This window comes from Pelophylax lessonae, assembly GCF_965119305.1.
Source record: "Pelophylax lessonae genome assembly, chromosome: 9".
Lineage (NCBI taxonomy): Eukaryota > Metazoa > Chordata > Amphibia > Anura > Ranidae > Pelophylax > Pelophylax lessonae.
Genome location: NC_138776.1, coordinates 161,107,353 through 161,130,371, shown reverse-complemented (window position 1 = coordinate 161,130,371; position 23,019 = coordinate 161,107,353). Strand labels below are relative to the sequence as shown.

The following is a 23,019-nucleotide window of genomic DNA, read 5'->3' as shown; positions in this document are numbered from 1 at the left end:
ACTGATGAGCACTGATGAGGCTGCACTGATGGGCACCGATAGGCTGCACTGACAGGCACTGATGGGTAATAAAAAGGTGAAACTGGTGGGTGACACTGATGAGGAGGCACTGATGGGCACTGATTGGCAGCACTGATGGGCATTGATAGGTGGCACTGATGGGCACTGATTGGCAGCATTGGTGGGCACTAATTGGCAGTAATGATGGGCACTAATTGGCAACACTGGTGGAGTGGCACTGATGATCAGGACACTGAGAAACAGTGCCCTGATTATTAGTACTGATGTCCCTTTAACATAAGCCGGTTATTGGCTTGCGTTTACATTCTGTGATCAGCTGTCATTGGCTGACAGCTGATCACCCAGTAAAGGGCCGCTATAATTGGCCTCTTACCTCGATCTGTGATCCGCTGAGTCCATGGACACCCTTCCAGGAAACTAAGCCCACGCTGTAGCCATCTTTATGCTATAGTGCGGGCAGGGAGTAGTTTATAAGCTGCACTGGCTACAGTAAGCAGAACTAAATTTACCTGACACAATAATTACAGCCACACTGGTTACAGTAAGGCAAGCTAAATTTCAATCAAAACACACCCATCTCTACTCAACACAGTGATCAGGCACTCAATCTAACTAATCCTAGCACCTATGTAGGAGGATGCTACACTTGATTTGATTCAGCTCAAGATGATCATGGAAGGTTTTGCAGGCACCAATACTTGTTGGCACCAACATTTAATGACACAAAAAATCTTTACAACTGGCAATAATGCTTAATTCCTCTGCTTCTGCCTGGCTCTATCAATATTGCTGGTTGGCTTGGTGCATATGCCTGCTCACACAAGCAAATATTGTTACCACTCGGCTGCTCTGTGCATGGAAGAAGTGTCTTGAGCTGCTGTATCAGAGTTCTCTATATTTTTCCAGTGCATCCTAGGATTCAGGAAACTCCGCTTCCTTTCCCCCAGTGCCCAACTAACAGAAATACTTCACTAAGGCTGGCCATAGACGACCAAGATTCGAACCATGTATGGACAGGCTGAATGTACCAGGTTGATTGATCGATCAACTTGGGTTGCATGAAACATCCAGTAATCCGGCACTCAATCTAACTAATCCTGTTAGATGTTTCATGAGGGCCTGCTGGATGTTTCATGCAATCTTTGCTAGCTGCAGGTACAGCTAGCAATAATCACTGTCTTCTCCCAGTGTGGGCGGCTCACATAGCACACAGTGACAAAGGTACCCAATTGTCAACAACTTTAGGCAGCTAGCAAATGTTTGAATTAATCTGTGCACGTATATTCTGTCCAATAAAGCCACATATTCCTGAAGTTGGAATGTGTGTTCTTTAAAGAGCTAATAAGACTTTATGCTGCCTAATTTTTAACACAACTCTATTGTTTCTGTCTGTACTGCACTGTGTGGTGCTCTTTGTAATATTAATGGCAGGCATTAAGGGTGGTTATGAGTCTTTAAAAACGCTGCATTAATGCTGCCTAGACACAGGTTCTAGTTCAATATAACTTAAACTATAAACAGTATAGACAACGGATATATAAAGAAAAAGGTGAATGTGCATGGCAACATGGTGCGCTGCCAGAAATGGTGCATGCACCATTTATGGTTAGTTATTAGCCCATTTTTTTATTTATAGGTAGCCCTAACACATCACATGTTAATGCTTGACAGAATCTCAAGGGCTCTGCAATCACCTGGCCAGCAGACTGGCTCTGCCTACAGCTGAGAGTAGGGTGCTTTGATTGGGACCCCACTTGCTGAGATATGGCTAGCACTGATGAGGAAGCCAATGTGCAAGAAATGCTAGCGCAGGTGGCTGATCAGATTTTGCTTGCTTTCACTTGCGCCTGTGCTGTAAGGTGGTCAGCACTTCTGTTTACACTTTAACTGCACTGCGGCTATGGAAGCAGAGGTTGGAACTGGGAGCATGGGCTTTTGTTTTCCTGGTGCCAGAACCTCAGTGGGCCACGTGTTGAGCACCAGGGACTAACTATTTCCAGTAACACTGAAGCTTCAATCCTAATGTAAAAAAAAAAAAAAATGAACCCCAGTAATCAGTAGTAAAGCCTGGAAGGGGGTGGACTTGACGAAAAGTTTAGGAACGGAAGTCACTATGACCGTTGTCACTAAGAAAAAAAGGGAGGGGAAATCCAAAACTTTGTGGAGTTGTCCTCAAAACAAAATGTAAGGGAAGATTTCCCAACAGGAAAATAAATGAGGAACTCCCCACCAGGGGCGTACCTAGAGCATTTGGCACCCGGGGCGAATCCTATATCTGGCACCCCCCCCCCCCCCCAGGCAACGAACATTGATGTGTCATGTGTAAAATGTATGGAGACCCCCTTTTACATTACACTGCCCCCTTACCCCTGGACCCCTTTACATTACACAGCCCCTGTACCCCTGGACCCCTTTACATTACACAGCCCCCTTACCCCTGGACCTTTTTACATTACACTGCCCCCTTACCCCTGGACCCCTTTACCTTACACAGCCCCCCATTGGAACCCTTTACATTACACAGCCCCATCCCCCATACAACCCTTTACATTACACAGCCCCCCAATATAACCCCTTTACAATACAAAGCCCCCACCAATAGAACCCCTCTACAATAAATCCCCCATAGAACCCCTATACAATACAAAGCCCCCCCCCATAGAACCCCTATACAATACAAAGCCCCCCCCCATACAACCCCTATACAATACAAAGCCACCCCCCCAAAAAAAGAACCCCTTTACAATACAAAGTCACCCCCCCTCAAAATAACCCCTTTACAATACAAAGCCCCCCCGCCCCCCCCCTCAAAATAACCCCTTTACAATAAAAAGCCCCCCCGCCCCCCCTCAAAATAACCCCTTTACAATACAAAGCCCCCCCGCCCCCCCCCTCAAAATAACCCCTTTACAATACAAAGCCCCCCCGCCCCCCTCAAAATAACCCCTTTACAATACAAAGCCCCCCCCGCCCCCCCCTCAAAATAACCCCTTTACAATACAAAGCCCCCCCGCCCCCCCTCAAAATAACCCCTTTACAATACAAAGCCCCCCCTCAAAATAACCCCTTTACAATACAAAGCCCCCCCTACCTTTTTAGGAGGAGAGCGGAGGAGGAGGAACTGTTTAAAGCAGAGAGGATGTGAGAGACTCACTGTCACTCCCGAGCCCTGAATACACAGCGATCGGCGCCTCGGCGGGAACTGCAGAAGTTACTATGCTGGTTTATGAGCAGGTGATTGGTTGATAGGCGGTCCTAGCAACCAATCGCCTTCTCATTAACCAGCATAGTAAACTGCGGCAGCGCCGATCGCTGTGTATTCAGGGCTCGGGAGTGACAGTGAGTCTCTCACATCCTCTCTGCTTTAAACAGTTCCTCCTCCTCCGCGGTGGAAGCAGTCTGGCGGCCAGCCCCGAGTGTCACCCTGATCTTCCCTGACACACTGACACCCCCCTAATGTGTGGCACCCGGGGCAGACCGCCCCCCGCCCCCCCTATTGGTACGCCACTGCTCCCCACACTTTGAATCTTTTCATCTAACTTTTTGCTGTGTCTCTTGGTCAGGAATAGAAGATACATTTCCCAAATAGAGGACAAAAAGTAAATTGACAAGGGTTGTAACCCTTCTCTATTGTATCTTAAACTAAAAAAAATAATTTTTGGCTATACTTACTTTACCTATTCCCTATTGTATCTAAAATGGAAAAAAAAAAAGTTTTGCCTTTAGATATACACTTAAAACGGAGTTCCGCCTCCCCCTCCAAAAATTAAAAGTCAGCAGCTACACATAGTGTAGCTGCTGACTTTTAATATTAGGACACTTACCTGTCCTGGAGTCCGCAGCATGTTTCCATCGGCTGTCAGGTGCTGCCTTGCGGCTTCACGGGTGGGTCCCTACTGCTCATGCGCGAAGCGCGCTGCACATTCCTACTGGCTCGGCAGCGGAGGAGGGGGCCGAGCTTGCGAGGGATGGCGCTGCGGTGCCGTATCCTGGAATTGGGGAAGGGTACCTGTCAAAAACAGGTACCCGTTCCCCCCTCCCCCTTGAAAGGTGCCAAATGTGGCATCGGAGAGGGGGAGGAAACAAAAGAGCGGAAGTTCCATTTTTGGGTGGAACTCCACTTTAAAGCCTTTTGAAAGGTAATTTTTTTTTTAAATTAAAATAACAAACGTGTTATACTTAACTGCTCTGTGCAATGTTTTTTCACACAGGCCCCGAAACCTCCTTTTCCGGGGTCCCCGGTTAGTGCTCTAGGTTCCTCCTCTTCTTTGTGAGCCCTCATATCAAGCTGCTTGCTATGAGGGCACACCTGCGGTCTTGATCCCGAGTTGGGCTGCGTGTGTCTATTGACACATACAGAATGGCTCAGCCCTACTCCCACTCTTTGCTCACAGGATTTGACTTACAGCAGCAGGTGCCCTCCCGCTGCTGCTTCTGTGGGCAGAGAGAGAGAGGTCAGAGCTGCTGCAGATGGACACAGTGTTGGATTGAGATAGGATAAGTTAAATGGGAGGTGAGGGTGCGATACAAACTTTGGGACATTTTTTACCTTAATGCAGGGAATGGTACAAAATATCCAGGCTTTAGAACCACTTTAATTCAAGTACTAAAATGTTGTATTATGGTACCAGATAAACAGCATATGGAAGAATGTGGTTGAACAACTTGTCCTGTTAATCCGCAGGTCACAAAAATGAAAGCGAACATACAAGTTGGTGATGTCAATGACAATGCCCCCACCTTCCATGGACAGCCATACACAGTGCGCATTGCTGAGGTATGTGTTACATTTTTCTTTTGTTAGAAAATAACAGTTTATGGCTCCAGCCAGGCATCATATTATGTATTAATGAAAAGGTGATGTATAGTATCAACTCCGAACAAAGTGCTATTATGTAACCAACATACGCGGATGTTCAAAATGTGTTTACCATGCTTTTGGTGCATGTACCATTAATTCAGATTAAATGATTTGGAGGAATAAAAAAACATGAATTGATCTGAAACTGACCTTTTGAAAAAAAAACAGAAACAGTCATGCTAATCTAATAACTTCAATACATTCTGACTCACTTACCTGTAGAGATGAGCTCAGGTGTGCTCGGATCCTTGTCCAAACCCATCTGAGCAGTCCTGCTGTCATATGCACTGTGCCAATCATAAGTGGCCAAGGCATTCCCTGCTCTGCAGCTGCATGTGTACAAGGGGCATGAATACAGGGAATTGCAGGGTGGGGAATGCCTCGGTTGCTTTTGATTTGTGAAGGACAGTGATCACTTCCTGGCAGGATCACTCAGGTGGGTTCGCACTAGAATCCAAACACGCCTGACCTGGAACAACAAAGCACGTTAAAGGTTTGACTTCACTCTGACTTTCATGATCTGTATGCTTTTTTTGGGTCTATGTCACAGAAAATTTTGAAGCCAATGGCAGCCAAGCAGTCAGTATATTTGGTAGAAGGTCAGCATTGAAAGCTTCCATTTTATTCTCAATACAAGTTTCCTTGAACTGATCTCAAATCCTTGTCTACATGACCCTCATGTTGCTTTATAGCAAGGATATATAAAAGAATCATTAAGTTCTGGCACTACAGCCCTTCTATTGCTTAAAGAGTGTCTTTGAAAGGGAAATTGGACCATGAAAAAGTATTAAATATTTCCATAGGTTTTGCTCTTGTATAGCATTAGGTAGTTACTGTCCAGATGCCAAGAATGGACTCTGTTTTGCACACATCGGGCTAGAATCACGATGCTGGATAAACAAATTTTTTTTTTTTTATTTTGGTGGTAGAGAAATACAATCTAGGTACTGTATTTGCTATACCGGCCTTATGACACTTCAATTTGTATTGTGCTCTCCTTTAAATATAATTAATTTTTAGTTCTTAGCAATTTCACAAAACCCAAAGGTCTTGCCCATCACAAATTATGTTACACAGGCAATGTGCAGACATAATAGGACTCTTCTTGGGAGTTTTAACTAGCTTGCCTAACGGTTTCCTAAACTACTTAAAATTGGAACCTTAAAATCATGTTCACCTTCAAACGATTTCTACCTGTTGGCTAAATCTCCCTTTTTACATTGATAGTATGACCAAAATAATATAGCCAGCACTAGAGGGAGTCTGGAGCAGAGTTTTCTTTTCTCGCTCTATTACTTTTTATTTATCCATCCCTGCAAGAACTGTTCACAAAGCATTTGAGGTGTTCGTCATCTAATGGTCATTACTAAGCAATGCAGCTCAGGTCTTTGCAGCATACACCTGATCTAATCAGGGAAGTGGCTAAATAGACTGCTGGACATTCAGTCTGTGCCTGATTAACATGTTAGTGTCTCTACTAATGCCCTGAAGAATTTTCTGGTTTCTGTCTGACTGTTATTGACTTGTGCTCATTTATATCGTCCCTCTGTAACCTGTGCTCATTTCAGTAATTTCTGCATTTAGCTGCCTGGAACTAGACTCTTTTTAGGCACAGTCCCATCAGCTAGCTAACTCTGCTACTGTCCACTGTTTGTTCTGACCATCTGTCCATGGACTTGCACCGCTCTAACATCTGTCCTGCCTTTTAGTCAGCCGTTGACCTTGGTGACACAGTCAGTTTGCTGAACTCTGTGACATCTGCTTTAAGATATTTCCAACAACCATTTAACTCCTCATTTATGGGGTCCATGTGTGTGTGTGTGCAACCACGGCAGTCATTCAGTTATGGTTAAAAAATTAACAACACAGGAAAGCAAAAAGATTTTAAAAAGAGGAAAGTGTAAAAATGAATACATTGAAAACATTTTAAGTCACACAAAAGTATTATAGGTAGATAATGATGCAAAGGCGAACTTGTGTTTTCTTTCTCAAACTACAATGTTCTCAGATAACATTGGGAATTCACCGGCGATCTGATTTACTTGTCTTCTGCTTATTTTGGGTATATCGGATCGATTTTCTTGGTTGAAAAAACATATATTTTGGCTACAAAAATAATCTGTAAATGACATACCTATTTACAAAGATAATCAGTTTTTGCAATTATATATATATTGGTATGGGTTGTTTTGGTACCTCAGGCCAGTGGTTTGGGACTTTATGGGCTAGTATAGAGTCAGGTTTGATCAAAGTAAATTTTATTCAAAAAAGAAAATGTATTCAAAGAAATTGAAAGGTAACAATACATATGTAAAATAATCACATCAAGTGAGGGTTAGAGACCCATTGGTGATTGGTGAAAAGTAAGAAAGAGAGAGGGTGACATGTGTGATGGGTGACAGTTGGTATTCCCCCCTATTATCTTCACGCTTGCATGGCGTGGAGTCTGTAGGGGGAGATATCCTTTGTTCCTACGCGTTTTGGCTTACGCCTTTTTCAAGGAATTTTTATCACCGTATCTGTAAGTATATGGTATATAGTTAGAATATTGCGCTGCCAATGGAAATTTTTTTCCTTTGGTAGCCAATAAAATACATACTTTGAGGGGGAAGGTTGCTGCCATGAAAGACTTTATCCTTGGTCCTTGTTTCTCCACACAGAAATTAAAGGTGGGCACTGGTCTCTGGAGTATATAAATTGTGGGTAGAATGGTTAATGTATATATGTACATAAGGATGGTATAAGATTTACAGGTTGAGGTACTTACAACTGATATAGTATTGGAAAGTACCAACGGTGAGATGGTCCTCCATCTTGATCCTAATGATCCTAATGTTCTATTAGGGCAGAAAAGGGAGTCCGTTTAGAGGAGGGTCATCTCTGTTGTGTTAATAAATGGAATCTAATATTGACTTACTTTGTATAGGGACAATCTGGGTGTAGTATTTCTTTTGGCCACCGGGTGGTGTTCTCATAAGTATTTACCTATTGGTAAAGAAATTAGTGCTTTTACTTTTCAAGGTGATAAGGAAGAAAACCATCAATGCATGTTTCGCATTGTGGTTTACTTACAGTTTTGTGGTGTCCTTACAAGGTTTGTAATTTGGCAGAGCAGCAGAGTCCAGGCGTCCTAATGTTCCCTCGGCTGGAGGGAAGTGGCGCCCTGTTGTAATTCCCGGCCTTTATATAGTGCCCGCGCATGCGCAGTAGAGCGCATGATGTAATTGGCTGACTTCCGGTTATCGGGTGCAGTGCGCACGCAGCTTGTCAGCCTGCGGGGATAATCTAATCAGCGGCCGCCGACACAGTAAAAGGGCAGAGATCCCGTTGGGGATCATATGGTTTAGATGTATTTACCCATCCGCTCGTTTTGTCCCTGGGTTAGTGAAAAACCAGGGACACCTGTGCCGGGTGTGGGTTAAATTAAGGAGCAAGGATTATAGTTTCCAGGCAGGTTAAGGAGGTGGTATATAGTAGTATTCTCAGTAAGAATTTTTATAAGACATATGGAGTACATACATATATATATATATAATAAATTAAATTACAGTTTTAACAGCAATATCAATAAATGCAAGCATGGAGTTTGGGATATCAATGCTGGTTAGGATGACATGGATGGGGGTTTCCCGGATTGGAGGTAGTTTGCAAAGGAAATGAAATAAAAATAAAAAATAAAATATAATAAATAAAAATAACAAAAATTAAAATAAAAATAATAATAAAAATAAAAATAGAAATAAATATAAAAATGATTGGTGATGAAAATAAAAATAAAATAAAATAAATAAGGGAGCCAAAATTTATTGAATAAGAAAAATAAAAAAATAATAAAATGAAAATAAAGATGAAAAATTAGATATAATAGTACTGAAGATAGCAGATGGTTGGATGAGGGTTTATAAATATATTAGTAAATATACTAATATATAATAATTGGAATTGAATGAATAGGGGAAAGATAAATAAAAGAATTGTATTTGGTACGGCTATTGTTGGAGGAGAATCCTTCTAAGAATGGGCGATAGCTCGCATTCTCATTTAGTCCTGGTGGCTGTGTAGCGTTTAGTTTTTTAATCCAGCGCATTTCTATCTGGAGTAGCAGTTTTGTTCCGGTCCCCACCTGGACTCTGTCTAGGATAGAAAAATTGACTCTGGGCATTTTGTAGTTGTGGTTATTGGTGACGTGGCGGCCCAATGGAAGGTGAAAGTTCCCCATGGACATCGTGTTCATGTGCTGATTGACTCGGAGGCCAAATTCTTGGCGGGTCTTGCCCACATAGAAACCCCCACACTCACATTCCATGAGGTATATCACACCCTTTGTCTTGCAATTTGCAAAGTGCTTAGGGGTAAATAAATCTCAGTTCGGTAGTATTTTAGTTGTAGATTTTCGGATGACTGCACATTGTGCGCAGGACCCGCAGGGAAATGTTCCCTTGGTCCTGCATGGGTCTTTCCTAGATTTGAATTCGCTATGCACTAGCGTTTGTTGTAAGGAGGTGGTCTTCCTATATGTAATTAGAGGTTTTTCCGTAATCAAATCCTTGATGGATGGGTCTTCTCTCAAGATATTCCAATTTTTTTGCAGAATGTTACGTATTTTTTGGTGTTCGTTTGAGAATCTCATTATGATTCTTGTTGGTTGTTGGTTGGTCTTCTCGTTCTGTAGATTTGTTTTTTTTGAAAATAAGTTCTTGTCTGTCCTTTTTTTGGGCTTTATTAAACGCTTTCCTGAGACATGTCTTGGTGTATCCCCTTCCTCGGAGTCTATTGGTCAGGGCAGCTGCTTCTTTTTGGTATTCCTCTTGGGCCTTACAATTCCTTTTTAGTCTAAGGAATTGGCTGTATGGTATAGATTGCTTTAATGGTTCCGGATGGAAGCTTGTAGCATGGAGTATCGTGTTGCCGGCGGTCTCCTTACGATATAGGGTGGTCATTATATTGCCTTCTGGGTCCTTATAGATATATGTGTCCAGGAATGCGACCTTTGATGTGCTGTAAGTCATAGTAAAGTACATATTGTGCTTGTTTTGATTCATTTTGGTTAGGCATCCTTCAATGAGTTTTTCTGGTCCATCCCATGTTATCAGGATGTCATCCAAGTATCTCTGCCAGATTATTATATTTTCTGTGAATTCGGTGTTGTCTTCTGATGTCAGGAATTCTTTTTCCCATTCCCCCATGTATATATTGGCATATGAAGGAGTGCAACTAGTTCCCATTGCCACTCCACAGGTTTGTACTTAGTATGTACCGTTAAATGTGAAGGTGTTGTGATTCAGTATGAAGTCCAGCATGGTGAGGATAAAGTCATTGAATTTTTTGTCATGTTTGCTGTGTTGATTTAATGTTCTTTCTACTGCTTTAAGTCCTTTGGAGTGTGGAATGTTGTTGTATAGGGACTCTGACTACGTCGATGGTCATTAGGATTGCGTCTTTTGGTATAGTTAATCCTTCCAGGATCTGCAATAAATGGACTGTATCCTTTGTATAAGAGGCCAATTGAGTAACATGTGGTCTAAGATAATTGTCGATGACTTGACTTATTTTTTCAGTAATGTTACCGTTTCCTGAGATTATAGGTCGTCCGGGGGGGTCTGTTGGATTCTTGTGTACTTTAGGTAGTGAATAAAAAGTGGGGGTTCTGGGGTGTTTGGTCTTAATGAACTCCCAGAGGTTTTTTCGCTACACAGCCACCAGGACTAAATGAGAATGCGAGCTATCGCCCATTCTTAGAAGGATTCATTTCGGGCAAAACAGACTGAATCTCCTCCAACAATAGCCGTACCAAATACATTTCTTTTATTTATCTTTCCCCTATTCATTCAATTCCAAATATTATATATTAGTATATTTACTAATATATTTATAAACCCTCATCCAACCATCTGCTATCTTCAGTACTATTATATCTAATTTTTCATCTTTATTTTCATTTTATTTTTTTTTTATTTTTCTTATTCAATAAATTTTGGCTCCCTTATTTATTTTATTTTATTTTTATTTTCATCTCCAATCATTTTTATATTTATTTCTATTTTTATTTTTATTTTTATAATTATTTAAATTTTTGTTATTATTATTTATTATATTTTATTTTTTATTTTTATTTCATTTTCTTGGATAAATTTGCAAACTACCTCCAATCCGGGAAACCTCCATCCATGTCATCCTAACCACCATTGATATCCCAAACTCCATGCTTGCATTTATTGAAATTGCTGTTAAAACTGTAATTTAATTTATTATATATATATATATATATGTATGTACTCCATATGTCTTATAAAAATTCTTACTGAGAATACTACTATATACCACCTCCTTAACCTGCCTGGAAACTATAATCCTTGCTCCTTAATTTAACCCACACCCGGCACAGGTGTCCCTGGTTTTTCACTAACCCAGGGACAAAACGAGCGGATGGGTAAATACATCTAAACCATATGATCCCCAACGGGATCTCTGCCCTTTTACTGTGTCGGCGGCCGCTGATTAGATTATCCCCGCAGGCTGACAAGCTGCGTGCGCACTGCACCCGATAACCGGAAGTCAGCCAATTACGTCATGCGCTCTACTGCGCATGCGCGGGCACTATATAAACGCCGGGAATTACAACAGGGCGCCACTTCCCTCCAGCCGAGGGAACGTTAGGACGCCTGGACGCTGCTGCTCTGCCAAATTACAAACCTTGTAAGGACACCACAAAACTGTAAGTAAACCACAATGCGAAACATGCATTGATGGTTTTCTTCCTTATCACCTTGAAAAGTAAAAGCACTAATTTCTTTACCAATAGGTAAATACTTATGAGAACACCACCCGGTGGCCAAAAGAAATACTACACCCAGATTGTCCCTATACAAAGTAAGTCAATATTAGATTCCATTTATTAACACAACAGAGATGACCCTCCTCTAAACGGACTCCCTTTTCTGCCCTAATAGAACATTAGGAACAAGATGGAGGACCATCTCACCGTTGGTACTTTCCAATACTATATCAGTTGTAAGTACCTCAACCTGTAAATCTTATACCATCCTTATATACATACATACATTAACCATTCTACCCACAATTTATATACTCCAGAGACCAGTGCCCCCCTTTAATTTCTGTGTGGAGAAACAAGGACCAAGGATAAAGTCTTTCATGGCAGCAACCTTCCCCCTCAAAGTATGTATTTTATTGGCTACCAAAGGAAAAAAATTTCCATTGGCAGCGCAATATTCTAACTATATACCATATACTTACAGATACGGTGATAAAAATTCCTTGAAAAAGGCGTAAGCTGAAACGCGTAGGAACAAAGGATATCTCCCCCTACAGACTCCACGCCATGCAAGCGTGAAGATAATAGGGGGGAATACCGACTGTCACCCATCACACATGTCACCCTCTCTCTTTCTTACTTTTCACCAATCACCAATGGGTCTCTAACCCTCACTTGATGTGATTATTTTACATATGTATTGTTACCTTTCAATTTCTTTGAATACATTTTCTTTTTTGAATAAAATTTACTTTGATCAAACCTGACTCTATACTAGCCCATAAAGTCCCAAACCACTGGCCTGAGGTACCAAAACAACCCATACCAATTTTTCAGGGATGAAGGCTAAAACTTACTAACAGGGTCTTGGGAACCAAATCCACTAGCATATATATATATATATATATTTTTTTTTTAAAGGTTACTTTTTGCTTTTGTTTAAGACTGTTTGTGTAGCTCATGCATGTCCAGACATGAAGTCAGGGCACATTGCATAACATTTGTGGAACTGGCACTTTTTGGGCAAGCCTAGGCATGCTTTTAGGCTGAATAGATGCTGTCTGGAAGGCTATAAAAACAGCTTGCATGCACAGATGCTGCTCATTTTGTTGATATCATGTTTTTTAAGTATTTTGATGCAATTGTTTTAAAACATAGCATTATCTATGTACATGTAATTTTACATAACATGTAAGCAAGTTATAAACTTGCTATAGGATGATTGTTGTCTGGCTACATTTGTGGTAAGTACACGCTTAAGCCTCAAAGATGCACCATGACTAAACTTATTAAGAAAGCATATGAACTGTACTTTGATTGTAAGATAGATGATCAAGCCTAGACCTGGGCTCCTCACATTTGATGTACAAGATGTGCTGTTGATATTATAACTTGGCTCTGGAGAACTCGAAAGCCAATGTTTTTTGCTGTTCCGATGCCAATGATATGGTGAAAACAGACTGATCAGATGACAAACTGTTACTTCTGTCTGACTAATGTCACTGGTTTCTCTGCTAAAAAAGAGAAACACATTTAATACCCCAATCTGCATTCAGCTATGAGACCAGTGGCACATGATAACAATCTGTCAGTACTGAGGTCACCAGAGAAATCGAGCTTACACGAAACAGACAAAGATGCTACAATGCACCAGACTGGCATGGACAGTGACAATGATCAGAATTTTTAATTGTGTATGTCGCGTAAGCCTCATCTCATTACACAATCAAAATTAAAGGACCTGGTCAGGGACTTGGGTTTGTCAAAATCAAAAGCAGAACTATCGAGTTCAAGACTGCAAGTATGGTGCTACTACCAGGTATGAAACTTTCTGTCTTTCAAAGCCGCCAAGATGATTTATTACATTTTTTTTGCACAAGTTGACAACCTGATTTTTTGTGCTGACATTGATGGTCTGTTAACAGCAGTTGGATTGTGAACATGATCCACTAGAATGGCATCTCTTAATTGATAAGTCGTTGTTAAGCTTTAATTCTGTCTTGTTACACAATGGCAATATACACCCTTCAATATCTATTGGATATGTTTCACACATACTGTAAAAAGTCATGAAACTGTTGTCAAAGCACATCCAGTACACCAAGTACATCTGCAATATCTGTGACGATCTAAAAGTGGTAGCTCTGCTGCTTGGTAGAGATGGGCCTGAATACACCCCAGTTCGGTTTGCGCTAGAACTCTCGGACATCGCAAACGTTTGGACCCGAACTGCAAACCTTATTAAAGTCTATGGGACCCAAACTTTAAAAATAAAAAAAAGTCTCCATTTTGAAGGCATATATGCAAGGTATTGGCCCTAAAAAGGATATGGGGGCCTGGGTCCTGCGCTGGCAGACATGTATCAATGCAAAAAACGTTTTTTAAAAAATATCGTTTTTGAAGGAGTATTTATTTTAATGACGCTTAAAGTAAAACAATGAAAATTAAAAATTTCTTAAATATAGTGCCTAGGGAGTCCCCTTAGTTTGCCTGTAAATTAGCGCATCTGTACCATGTATAGAACCTACTGCAGCAAAACTGACATTTATATAGGATAAAATGGCATTTAAATTGATTTTCCTTGCAGGCTTTCTTTATTGTGTAAACAATGGCTTAGGGAGCAAGTCTGTATCATGAGGCCACAATCTAGTGCACTCAGAACAAGATTGGAGATTTTTTGAATAATATCTAATGTCTCTTTGGCAGACTTTGAGCAAACCTTATGTAAAGAAGGCAAATTATAGTACACTCAGGGTGAGATTAACAGTTTTTTTTAGATAAAGTCTGGTGTCTCTTTTACAGACTTCGGATTGAAGTAATAACTGCCGTAAAATTGGTCTTTGGGTGTTGGTGGTGCCTTCACACCATAACCCTATAGATGAACCCTTGATGAAAGCAAGAACTGGCCTTGCTGTAAAAAAATTTAAATGATATGTCCCGGTCAAACAGTTGCGGAAAAATTTGTCTTTTGGTATTGGTGGTGTCTTCACACCATAACCATACAGAGGTACTGTTGAAATCCTATAACAAAAATAATTTCAAGATAAAATCAACACCCACAAAGCTAGACAACCTTTTCAGTCTTACAGAGATTTGAGATCTCAAAAATACTTGATCAGTGACATAAGGATCAGGGGCTTGCCAGCTGCTGCTAATCCAGGACTAATTCATTTTGATAAATGCCAGCCAGCCAACAGAGTTTGTGGACAGATGCGCTCTTTTATCTGTCACAAAACCTCCGGCATCACTGAAAGCCCATTCGGAAAGCATGCTGGATGCAGGGCAACCCAGCAGCTCAAATGCATGCTGGGCAAGTTCTGGCCTAGTGGTCTATTCTCATGACCCAGTAGCCCAGTGGATCATCTATTGGAAAGCTCTCCATGTCTGTTTTCACCCTAGATAATCTTCCACCATATGGTGCAAACGCTGCCGATGAGATGTTAAAGCTGACAGCCCTGGCCACAGAGGACCAAACATTTTTTGAAATGCATTACTTAGGTTGCCCCCTTCTCCACTACTCCTTCTTTGACCAACAAAAGCCTCAAAACTATCTTTTCCTCAAGACTGTAGCCTACCAGTGTCTGGAAAGGTGTTACATAAACTCCTCTTTAAGGTGTCCTCAAGATATTTCATCCTGTGCTCCCTCTGCAAAGGCAGGATGAGTTTTGAGACATTCCCCTTATAACGGTGATCAAGGAAGGTTGCCAACCAATAATGATCCTTCTTCTCGATGCCACGTATTCTTGGGTCCTTTTTATATATATATATATATATATATATATATATATATATATATATATATATATATATACACACACACACACATATATAGCAGGGGTAGACCTGAAAGGTGAGGTGTGAAGTGGAGAAAAATTTTGTGTCAGGCACCGTCAACCAGGCAGAGACAGAAAATGCAGTTAAAATCACACCTTTAATGTAATAGTAAAAATAATGCAGATCAGGAATGTAGTCAAAAACTGAAGTCAGGGTTTGGAAGCCAAAACAGGTAATCAGACGAGCCGGGATCAGAAATCAGAAGTCAGTGTTGTCAGAAGCCAGGCCAAAAATCAGGATCAGGAACCAGAAGAAATGTCAGCCAGGCAAAGTCATAACAGGAAAACCACAGAATCACAATGGAGATGTTGACTATGCAAAGGCATTGAGGGAATGAGCAAGGCAGATTAAATAGCAAAAAGGGGCTTGCTGTAGGATGGACTAAAGGTAATGGTAACTAGGTAAGTCATTGTGGAAACAATGAGTGGCTGGTAATTAACTGACTGCTGAGCAGCCTTGAGCACTGAAAAGAGAGCTGCTAGTAATAGTAGAAGCCCAGCCCTGACATTGTGTCCCTTTTTATTTGGCTTTCTGGTGCTCCTGCCAATGGGCTGAGTGGTGGGAGGTTAAATGCCTTGTCATGTATGTGGTACCCAAATAGCTTGTGCTTTTGCCGCTCTTGATTTGCTTGGGACAGAGACTGCAAATTGCAACAGTGCGATCGGCAGCCAAAAAAGGCCCACACAGTTGAGCTGTGGGAAGTGGACTTACTACTCTTTACTCTTCCATGATAGCTGCCTCTGGAGGACATCCTGCCTCATTGGGGTTGTGACTTGAATGATGTGGCTTGGGTGCCTGCCCCTCAGTTTCCTCTTCTGCTCTATCTGGTACCCAAGTCACGTCCATGACCACATCATCATCATCATCATGCCCTCCATCCTCATCAATGGAGCTAACTTGACAATACATTGTGGCTGGGGGAACATGACTACATAATCTGTTGTTTATCAGTGTTCTCCCCTCTCTGTAGGCTCATGTTCCTCCCTTCCTCTACCTTAGAACGAACATCAGAATCAAGTATGCCTGAGCATCCTCCATAAGCAAGTGGCTGATGCTGTGTTCATAATTCAGTTGACTCCTCCATGCATTATGCTGGGGCTATGGCAGCAGTAGCTGTGGACAAGGAGGCAGAAAAAGCCACTCTGGCAGGTGCAGTGAATTGTGCACTAGTGTCAGCTTGGGTCATAGTGGATGAGAATGATTTAATAAGCCAATCCACCACCTCTTCTTCATGCTGTGGCTGGGTAGTATGGGCAACATTACTAAACAGAGACAAACGTGCACTTCCTGAGGATGGACCACGTCCACCTTTGCCTGTGGACACAGACCCTGCTGGTCCCTTCATAGTACCATGGGAATGCCTGTCTCTCCTTGTTGGCCTGCCAGACATGATGGGGGAGAGGGGCTCATTACCCAAATGTAATAGAAACTGGGAAATGTGTGATTGGATGCACTTTACTGAATGAAAAGTGGAGTTTGGTGCACTTTAAATTGAGGACTGCCGCTGACAAAAATGGAAAGACTATAAAAAATAAATAAATACAATTATGAATAACTTGGAACACCTGTGTAGCAATCAGAAAACATGCGGCTGACAATTTTAAAGACAGGAAGCAGGCAGGGGACAAAAAAACAAAAAGGGTATAAAGCACTAAATGTTATATGTACTGTAATGCTATGTTAAACACTGCACTACACTAACACACTACACTATACTGACACACTAGACTAAGACAAAAAGCAAAGGGCAGGAAAAACTGCCGAGCAGCATATAACCCCGGAGGGACAGTTGTAAAGCCCACTGCAGAGCAAGTATTACGAAAAATGTTAAAACAGGCCACACAACATCTCCTCAATCCCTCTCAACTGCCTGATAGGCTGAAGAAGAAGCGACATGCTTAGAAATGCGTCCCTATCTCCCTGCACACTCCAAGCCATGTCAGGCATCTTCTCTATCCGGGCTTCAGCTTCTATCACTGGTCGGGTTGTCTTCCTGAAGCAGCAGCTCCATCCTGCCTGTGCTCTTCTCCCTCTGCTCACGGCCAAAGCAGAGGAATTCCACAGCGACTCTGGGCTCCAAAGGCAGCAGCTTTGACTTCAACCGCTTTGCACAAGCTTCCCCTTTTGTGAGTGTGTTTTTCATCATTAATAAATACTGTTCACCTTATTTACTACACTATGAGAGTTGCGCTTGTCCTTTCTCTTTTGTTTATACTGACACACTATACTGAAACACCATACTGACACTACACTATACTGACACATGATACTCACACTATGCTAACACTACACCAACACTCTACACTCTGAGTCACAATAACACACTAACTTGCTAGTAGGGATTGGCCGAACGACCCCCTGTTCGGCTCACAACAGAACTTTCGAACGTCGCAAATATTAGCAACCGAATACCGCACCCCATTGAAATCTGAGGGACTCTAACTGTAAAAATCAAAAATGCACATTTTGAAGACTTATATGCAAGTAATTGGGCATACAATGGTTATGGGGGTCCAGGTACTGCCCTGTGTTACATGTATTAATGAAAGAAAAAGTTGGAAAAAAATTTTTTGGCTCTGTATACCTATCAGAGGAGCAGCTGGTAAATCTATATTGCTTTCTGCCTACCAGAGAGCAGGATCTGTTAGTGAGATCTGCTCATTGTGCTCAGTATGTGATTCATTGTGTCTAAGAGAGTGCGTCACACTGGTACAATATGGAGGCATGTTGGACAGTGGGAAGAAACCTGACACATAGTTGATTATCAAGGTAAAGGCGCCTAGTTTTTTATTTGATTGCCCTGAATAAAATGGTAATCCCTGCTGCACTTTTTATTTTTTTCAGTGAACCACCCAAAAAATGAAAGTACTAGAAATGGGAAAATAGGCGCTGGAGATGTTATGGGCGTGAGGAATAATATAGCTTTTGTGATATGTGGTAATCACTCAGTGTGGTTATTTATGATTTTAATAACACCTTGATGTATATGTTCATATCATTTTCCAATAAAGTGCATCCAGTATATAAATATATACATAAATAAAAAGCTCCAATAGTGTTACCTTAAATAATAATAATAACCCAATATTTTGGCACAAACTATATGTGATATATGTGACTTTTGTGAAAGGCTAAATATTCAAAATAGGTGACTCTAGTGATTTAAAATTGAATTACATATTAATAATATCCATATAAAATTATAAAACATATATTTGAACCATAAAATGTGTGATACACAAAATTAATTGTGCAACAGGGGAAAAACAGTCCGTGATTAATAGGTGAATTATTCAAAGTGATTTAGTGCTCTTGATAACATAAGCAATCTCTGCCTCTTACCAGATAGCCTTAGGTCGCTAGGACCTAAATCGCTGTTGATCCCTTTACAGGATGCATCAATCCTACATCAAACTCCTCCACTTCCAGAAAGTGTAACAGGTTTTCCAATGGGACTGAATAATGGTGTATTCAGAATAATCCCCCTCTTATCCTTAGGATCATGGGTTGTGGATCTCACTCAGGAGTATATAGGAAAAAAATAGTGGGGAAGCCAGAACATAGTGTAATCCCGTTTCTATTATAAAATTAAAACATTAAGAGTAAAAAATGGCTGCTTACACAATATAGTGCCTATCCTGGCACTAAGTGAGACCGCTGTGTGTGTTTATAGAGTCTGTGCTGCTGAAATCCAGGTACTCTGTTTGCATACAGAGCCTCCTCTGCAGTCCTGGTAGCATGGCAGCGGCGGAGTGCGCTACAAGCAGGAAGGAAATGACCTCGCTGGCTCTAACTGATTCCGGGTTCACAATGGACCACAATGCATTTCGCGTCAGTGTCAATATCGCGTCATCAGGTATGCACTTTATTGGAAAAGTATATAAACATATACATCAGGGTGTTATTCAAATCATAAATAACCACACTGAGTGATTACCACATATTCCTCACGCCCATAACATCTCCAGCGCCTATTTTCCCATTTCTAGTACCAATGGATACATAGGCTTTGATACAGTCCTGGTAATTGGCAGAGACAGGCGGTCTCGGTGCATTCTGGTATACTGTATAAAAAGACAGGAGCACATGTGCTGAAGGGTCTTAAGCTGGTGAGCAGAGTCCCGGAGGGAGGGTGGCGGCTGCCTCCTCCTCTGTAGCAGTGGCACGTGGAATCAGGAGGTCTTCCTGAGGGCCAGAGGATGGGAGCTGAACCCAGAGATCCAGGAAAGCTGACTGAGGGGGAGACACTGGAGACCCTAGAAAAATAGTATCGCGAGTACAGGGTATCGTGTCAAGGGGCCTGACCTGAGGGGGGCCACCCCGGAGTAGGATAGTCAGTGGACGGGTGTCAGTGGTCAAGAAAGGGGATACTAGGACAGTGTCCTGAAGATAACTTAAAGAGATAAAGAGACTTAGTCCTAAATCCTCCTAAGTGGCAAGGTGGATCAACAGCCTGGCTGCATCAACAGATAGATGTCCTCCAAACTTTGTGCATAGATAATCTGGAGTATCCAACTATTCCCTTCCCCCCCATCCCTAATTTATAAAATAAAACACAAAACAACTACATACCCCTGGACTAATTATTGACTGAGCCAAGAAGTAAAGTGATAGACTGTGAATGCCATTGTTGCTAACGGTAACCCAAGGGGACCCGAAATAGTGAAAATCTAGCAGTCCTTATGGACGCAGTGCTACATTTTTAAATGAGCAGTGATTTACTGATGCTTAAAGTGACAGCATAAAAATGTTAAATGACAATAAAAATGAAAAGTTCCTTTTAATATAGTGCCTGGGGTGTCCTCTTAATATACCTGTAAAGTGGCACATCTGTACTGTGTATAGAAGCTGCTGCAGAAATAATTGCATTTATAAAGCCAAGAAAATGACATTTTCCCTGCAAGTTTTCTTTATTTTGTAAACAACGGCTTGGGGAGCCAGTCTGTATGATAAGGCCACAATGTAGTGCACAGGGAACAAGATTAGAGATTTCTTGGATACATTCTGGTGTCTCTTCAGCAGACTCTGGATAGAAGTAACAGGTGTGGAAAAATTGGTCTTTGGGTGCCGAAGGTTCCTTTACATTGTAACTCTATAAAGGTATTTTTGATGAAAGCAAGAATTGGCTTGCTGTCAAAAAATTAAATGATATACACCTGTCAAACAGGAGCAGAAAAATTGGTCTTTGGGTGTTGGCAGCGCCTTCACACCATAACCCTATAAAGGTACTCGATGAAAGCAAGAATTGGCTTTGCTGTCAAATTGAAATTATATGCACCTGTCAAACAGGTACAGAAAAATTTGTTTTTGGGTGTCTGTGGTGCCTTCACACCGTAACCCTATAGAGGTACTCTTGATGAAAGCAAGAATTGGCTTTGCTGTCAAAAATTAAAATGATATGCAGCTGTCAAACAGGTGCAAAAAAATGAGTCTTTGGGTGTTATTTGTTCCCATGAAACCTACACCAATTTTTTTCCAGATTAAATCAACACCCACAACACTAGGCAGCCCAAAAGTCTTGCAGAGATTCCACATCCCAAAAACACTTAATCAGCAACATCAGCATCAGGGGCTTCATAGCTGCTGCTAATCCAGGACTGATTCATTTTGATAAATGCCAAATGGTCAACTGAGTCTGTGGAAAGACGTGGTCTATTATCAGTAACAAAACCACTGAATGCCCATTTGGAAAGCACACTGGATGCAGGGAAGCCCAGCAGCTCAATTGCATACTGAGCAAGTTCTGGCAAGTAGTCTATTCTCATGACCCAGTAACCCAGTGGATGGTCAACTGAAAAGCTCTCCATCTCTGTTTTTGCCCCTCTAGATAATTGTCCACCATATAATGCAGATGCTGTAAATAGGATGTGGAAACTGAAATTTCCTGACAAAAAAATGTTTGCCTCTGCTTCACATAAAACTTGGACTGATGAAAAATTTCATGAAATTGATGAAAAAGTAAGGTGAAGGTTTTTCGAGACGGATTGTTATTTGAAACAGATGTTTCCAAGAAAAACTAATGACAAGATAAAGGAAGGCATTTTTATTGGTTAACAGATCAGATATGCCATCAGTGACAAACAGAGAACAAGATCTTTTAGTAGGGCCAGAAAAAATAGCCTGGAAAGCATTTAAGGATGTTGTTGAGAATTTTCTTGGCAATTAGAGCACACCGAATTACATTCAGCTGGTTGATAAACTTCTTACAGCATACAAGACCATGAAATGCAACATTTCATTGAAGATTTATTTTTTTATCCACACTTGGATTTCTTTTCTGAAAATCTAGGTGCAGTTAGTGTCGAACATAGTAATAGAAAAATGCCATGATAGAAAAATGGTATCAGAGCAAGTGGAATTCATCATTTCTGGTTGGCTGTTGTTGGGCACTGTTGGGTGCAGTAAAATGCCCCAGACAATTGAGTAAAAATGAAATATAGCAGCAAAACACATTTAGCCCTGTTGAACTCATGCAGCATATCAGAAACATTATGTGATTAAATATATTTTAACAATTAAAAGCAAATTTCCTATTTCTCAAGATTCCTATGTTAAACAGTCATTTTAAATTTGAATTTGTGTTCAGTTTGAAGGGGTCTATCATAATAAGTAAACATTTTTTAGGAATTAAGACTTTGGATAACATTGTTGACCAGTGATATTTGATATATGCAACAGTTTCTAAATTTATATTAATAGTATTTTCAATAATGTGCCAGGTGACTGTGACCCTCTGCAGAACTTATAGTTTGCATCCCTTTAAAGGATTATCCTACTCATGGAGGTCACATGGCGGCATTTTGGCATTTAGTGAGTAAGCGGCACTATTCTTTGAATGTTTATTGCCGATGATGACTGGCTTATAGCTCCTTTTGAACCCTCAGCTATTTTTTATCATATTGACTGTTAAGACCCTATATGTGATAAACTGCGGTCTATGGTTAACGCTGAGTGAAGCCGCTGGATGATAGCCTGCTTTGGCTCTAGTGAACCTTAAGCCCCTGTTATTAGATTTTTTGTAAGTTTTCTACCTGTCTAGTGTTTTGTGCCCATGTCCCGCACTCGCCTGTGGGATTGCCTATTGGCATTGCCGTCCTTTCCATCTGTTTGATTGCTTATCCTAGTCTCCTCTTGAGCTAAACTCCAGATGAAGCGGAAAATCTGTGAAACATGTAGAGTAAGATTGGAGATACCTTCATAGGGGACCCTCCAATTGGGGGGATCCCTACAGTGAATACCCAATCTATTCAAGAGGAATGCCATACTCCTTTAATAAAATGTTTCTTCCTTGATTATGTTGATGATGTTGACTTATGTGTATTGTCATTTTTGACCCTGCATGGGACTTTTTATACTTTTGTATATTCAATAAATTTTTGTATTTTTATAACATTTTGCAAGTTCATGCTGTACCATAAATGTCCTTTAGCCCACCTGTTCTGTACATGGTTAATAATTGATATTACCTTAGTAGCACACACTTTAAATGCGTTTATTATCCTACTCAAAACAAAATATTGTTCCAGTT

At 41.0% G+C, this 23,019-nt stretch overlaps 1 protein-coding gene across 2 annotated transcripts in view; it reads left to right on the top strand.

Moving 5' to 3' along the window:
• CDH23 (cadherin related 23) overlaps positions 1-23,019 on the top strand; it is a 1,628,602-nt gene that overhangs the window by 394,293 nt on the left and 1,211,290 nt on the right. For both annotated transcript variants that reach the window (XM_082268007.1, XM_082268006.1), the window contains exon 6: positions 4,706-4,798. In XM_082268007.1, the coding sequence (XP_082124133.1) occupies positions 4,706-4,798 (93 nt within the window). The remainder of the gene's footprint in view (positions 1-4,705; positions 4,799-23,019) is intronic.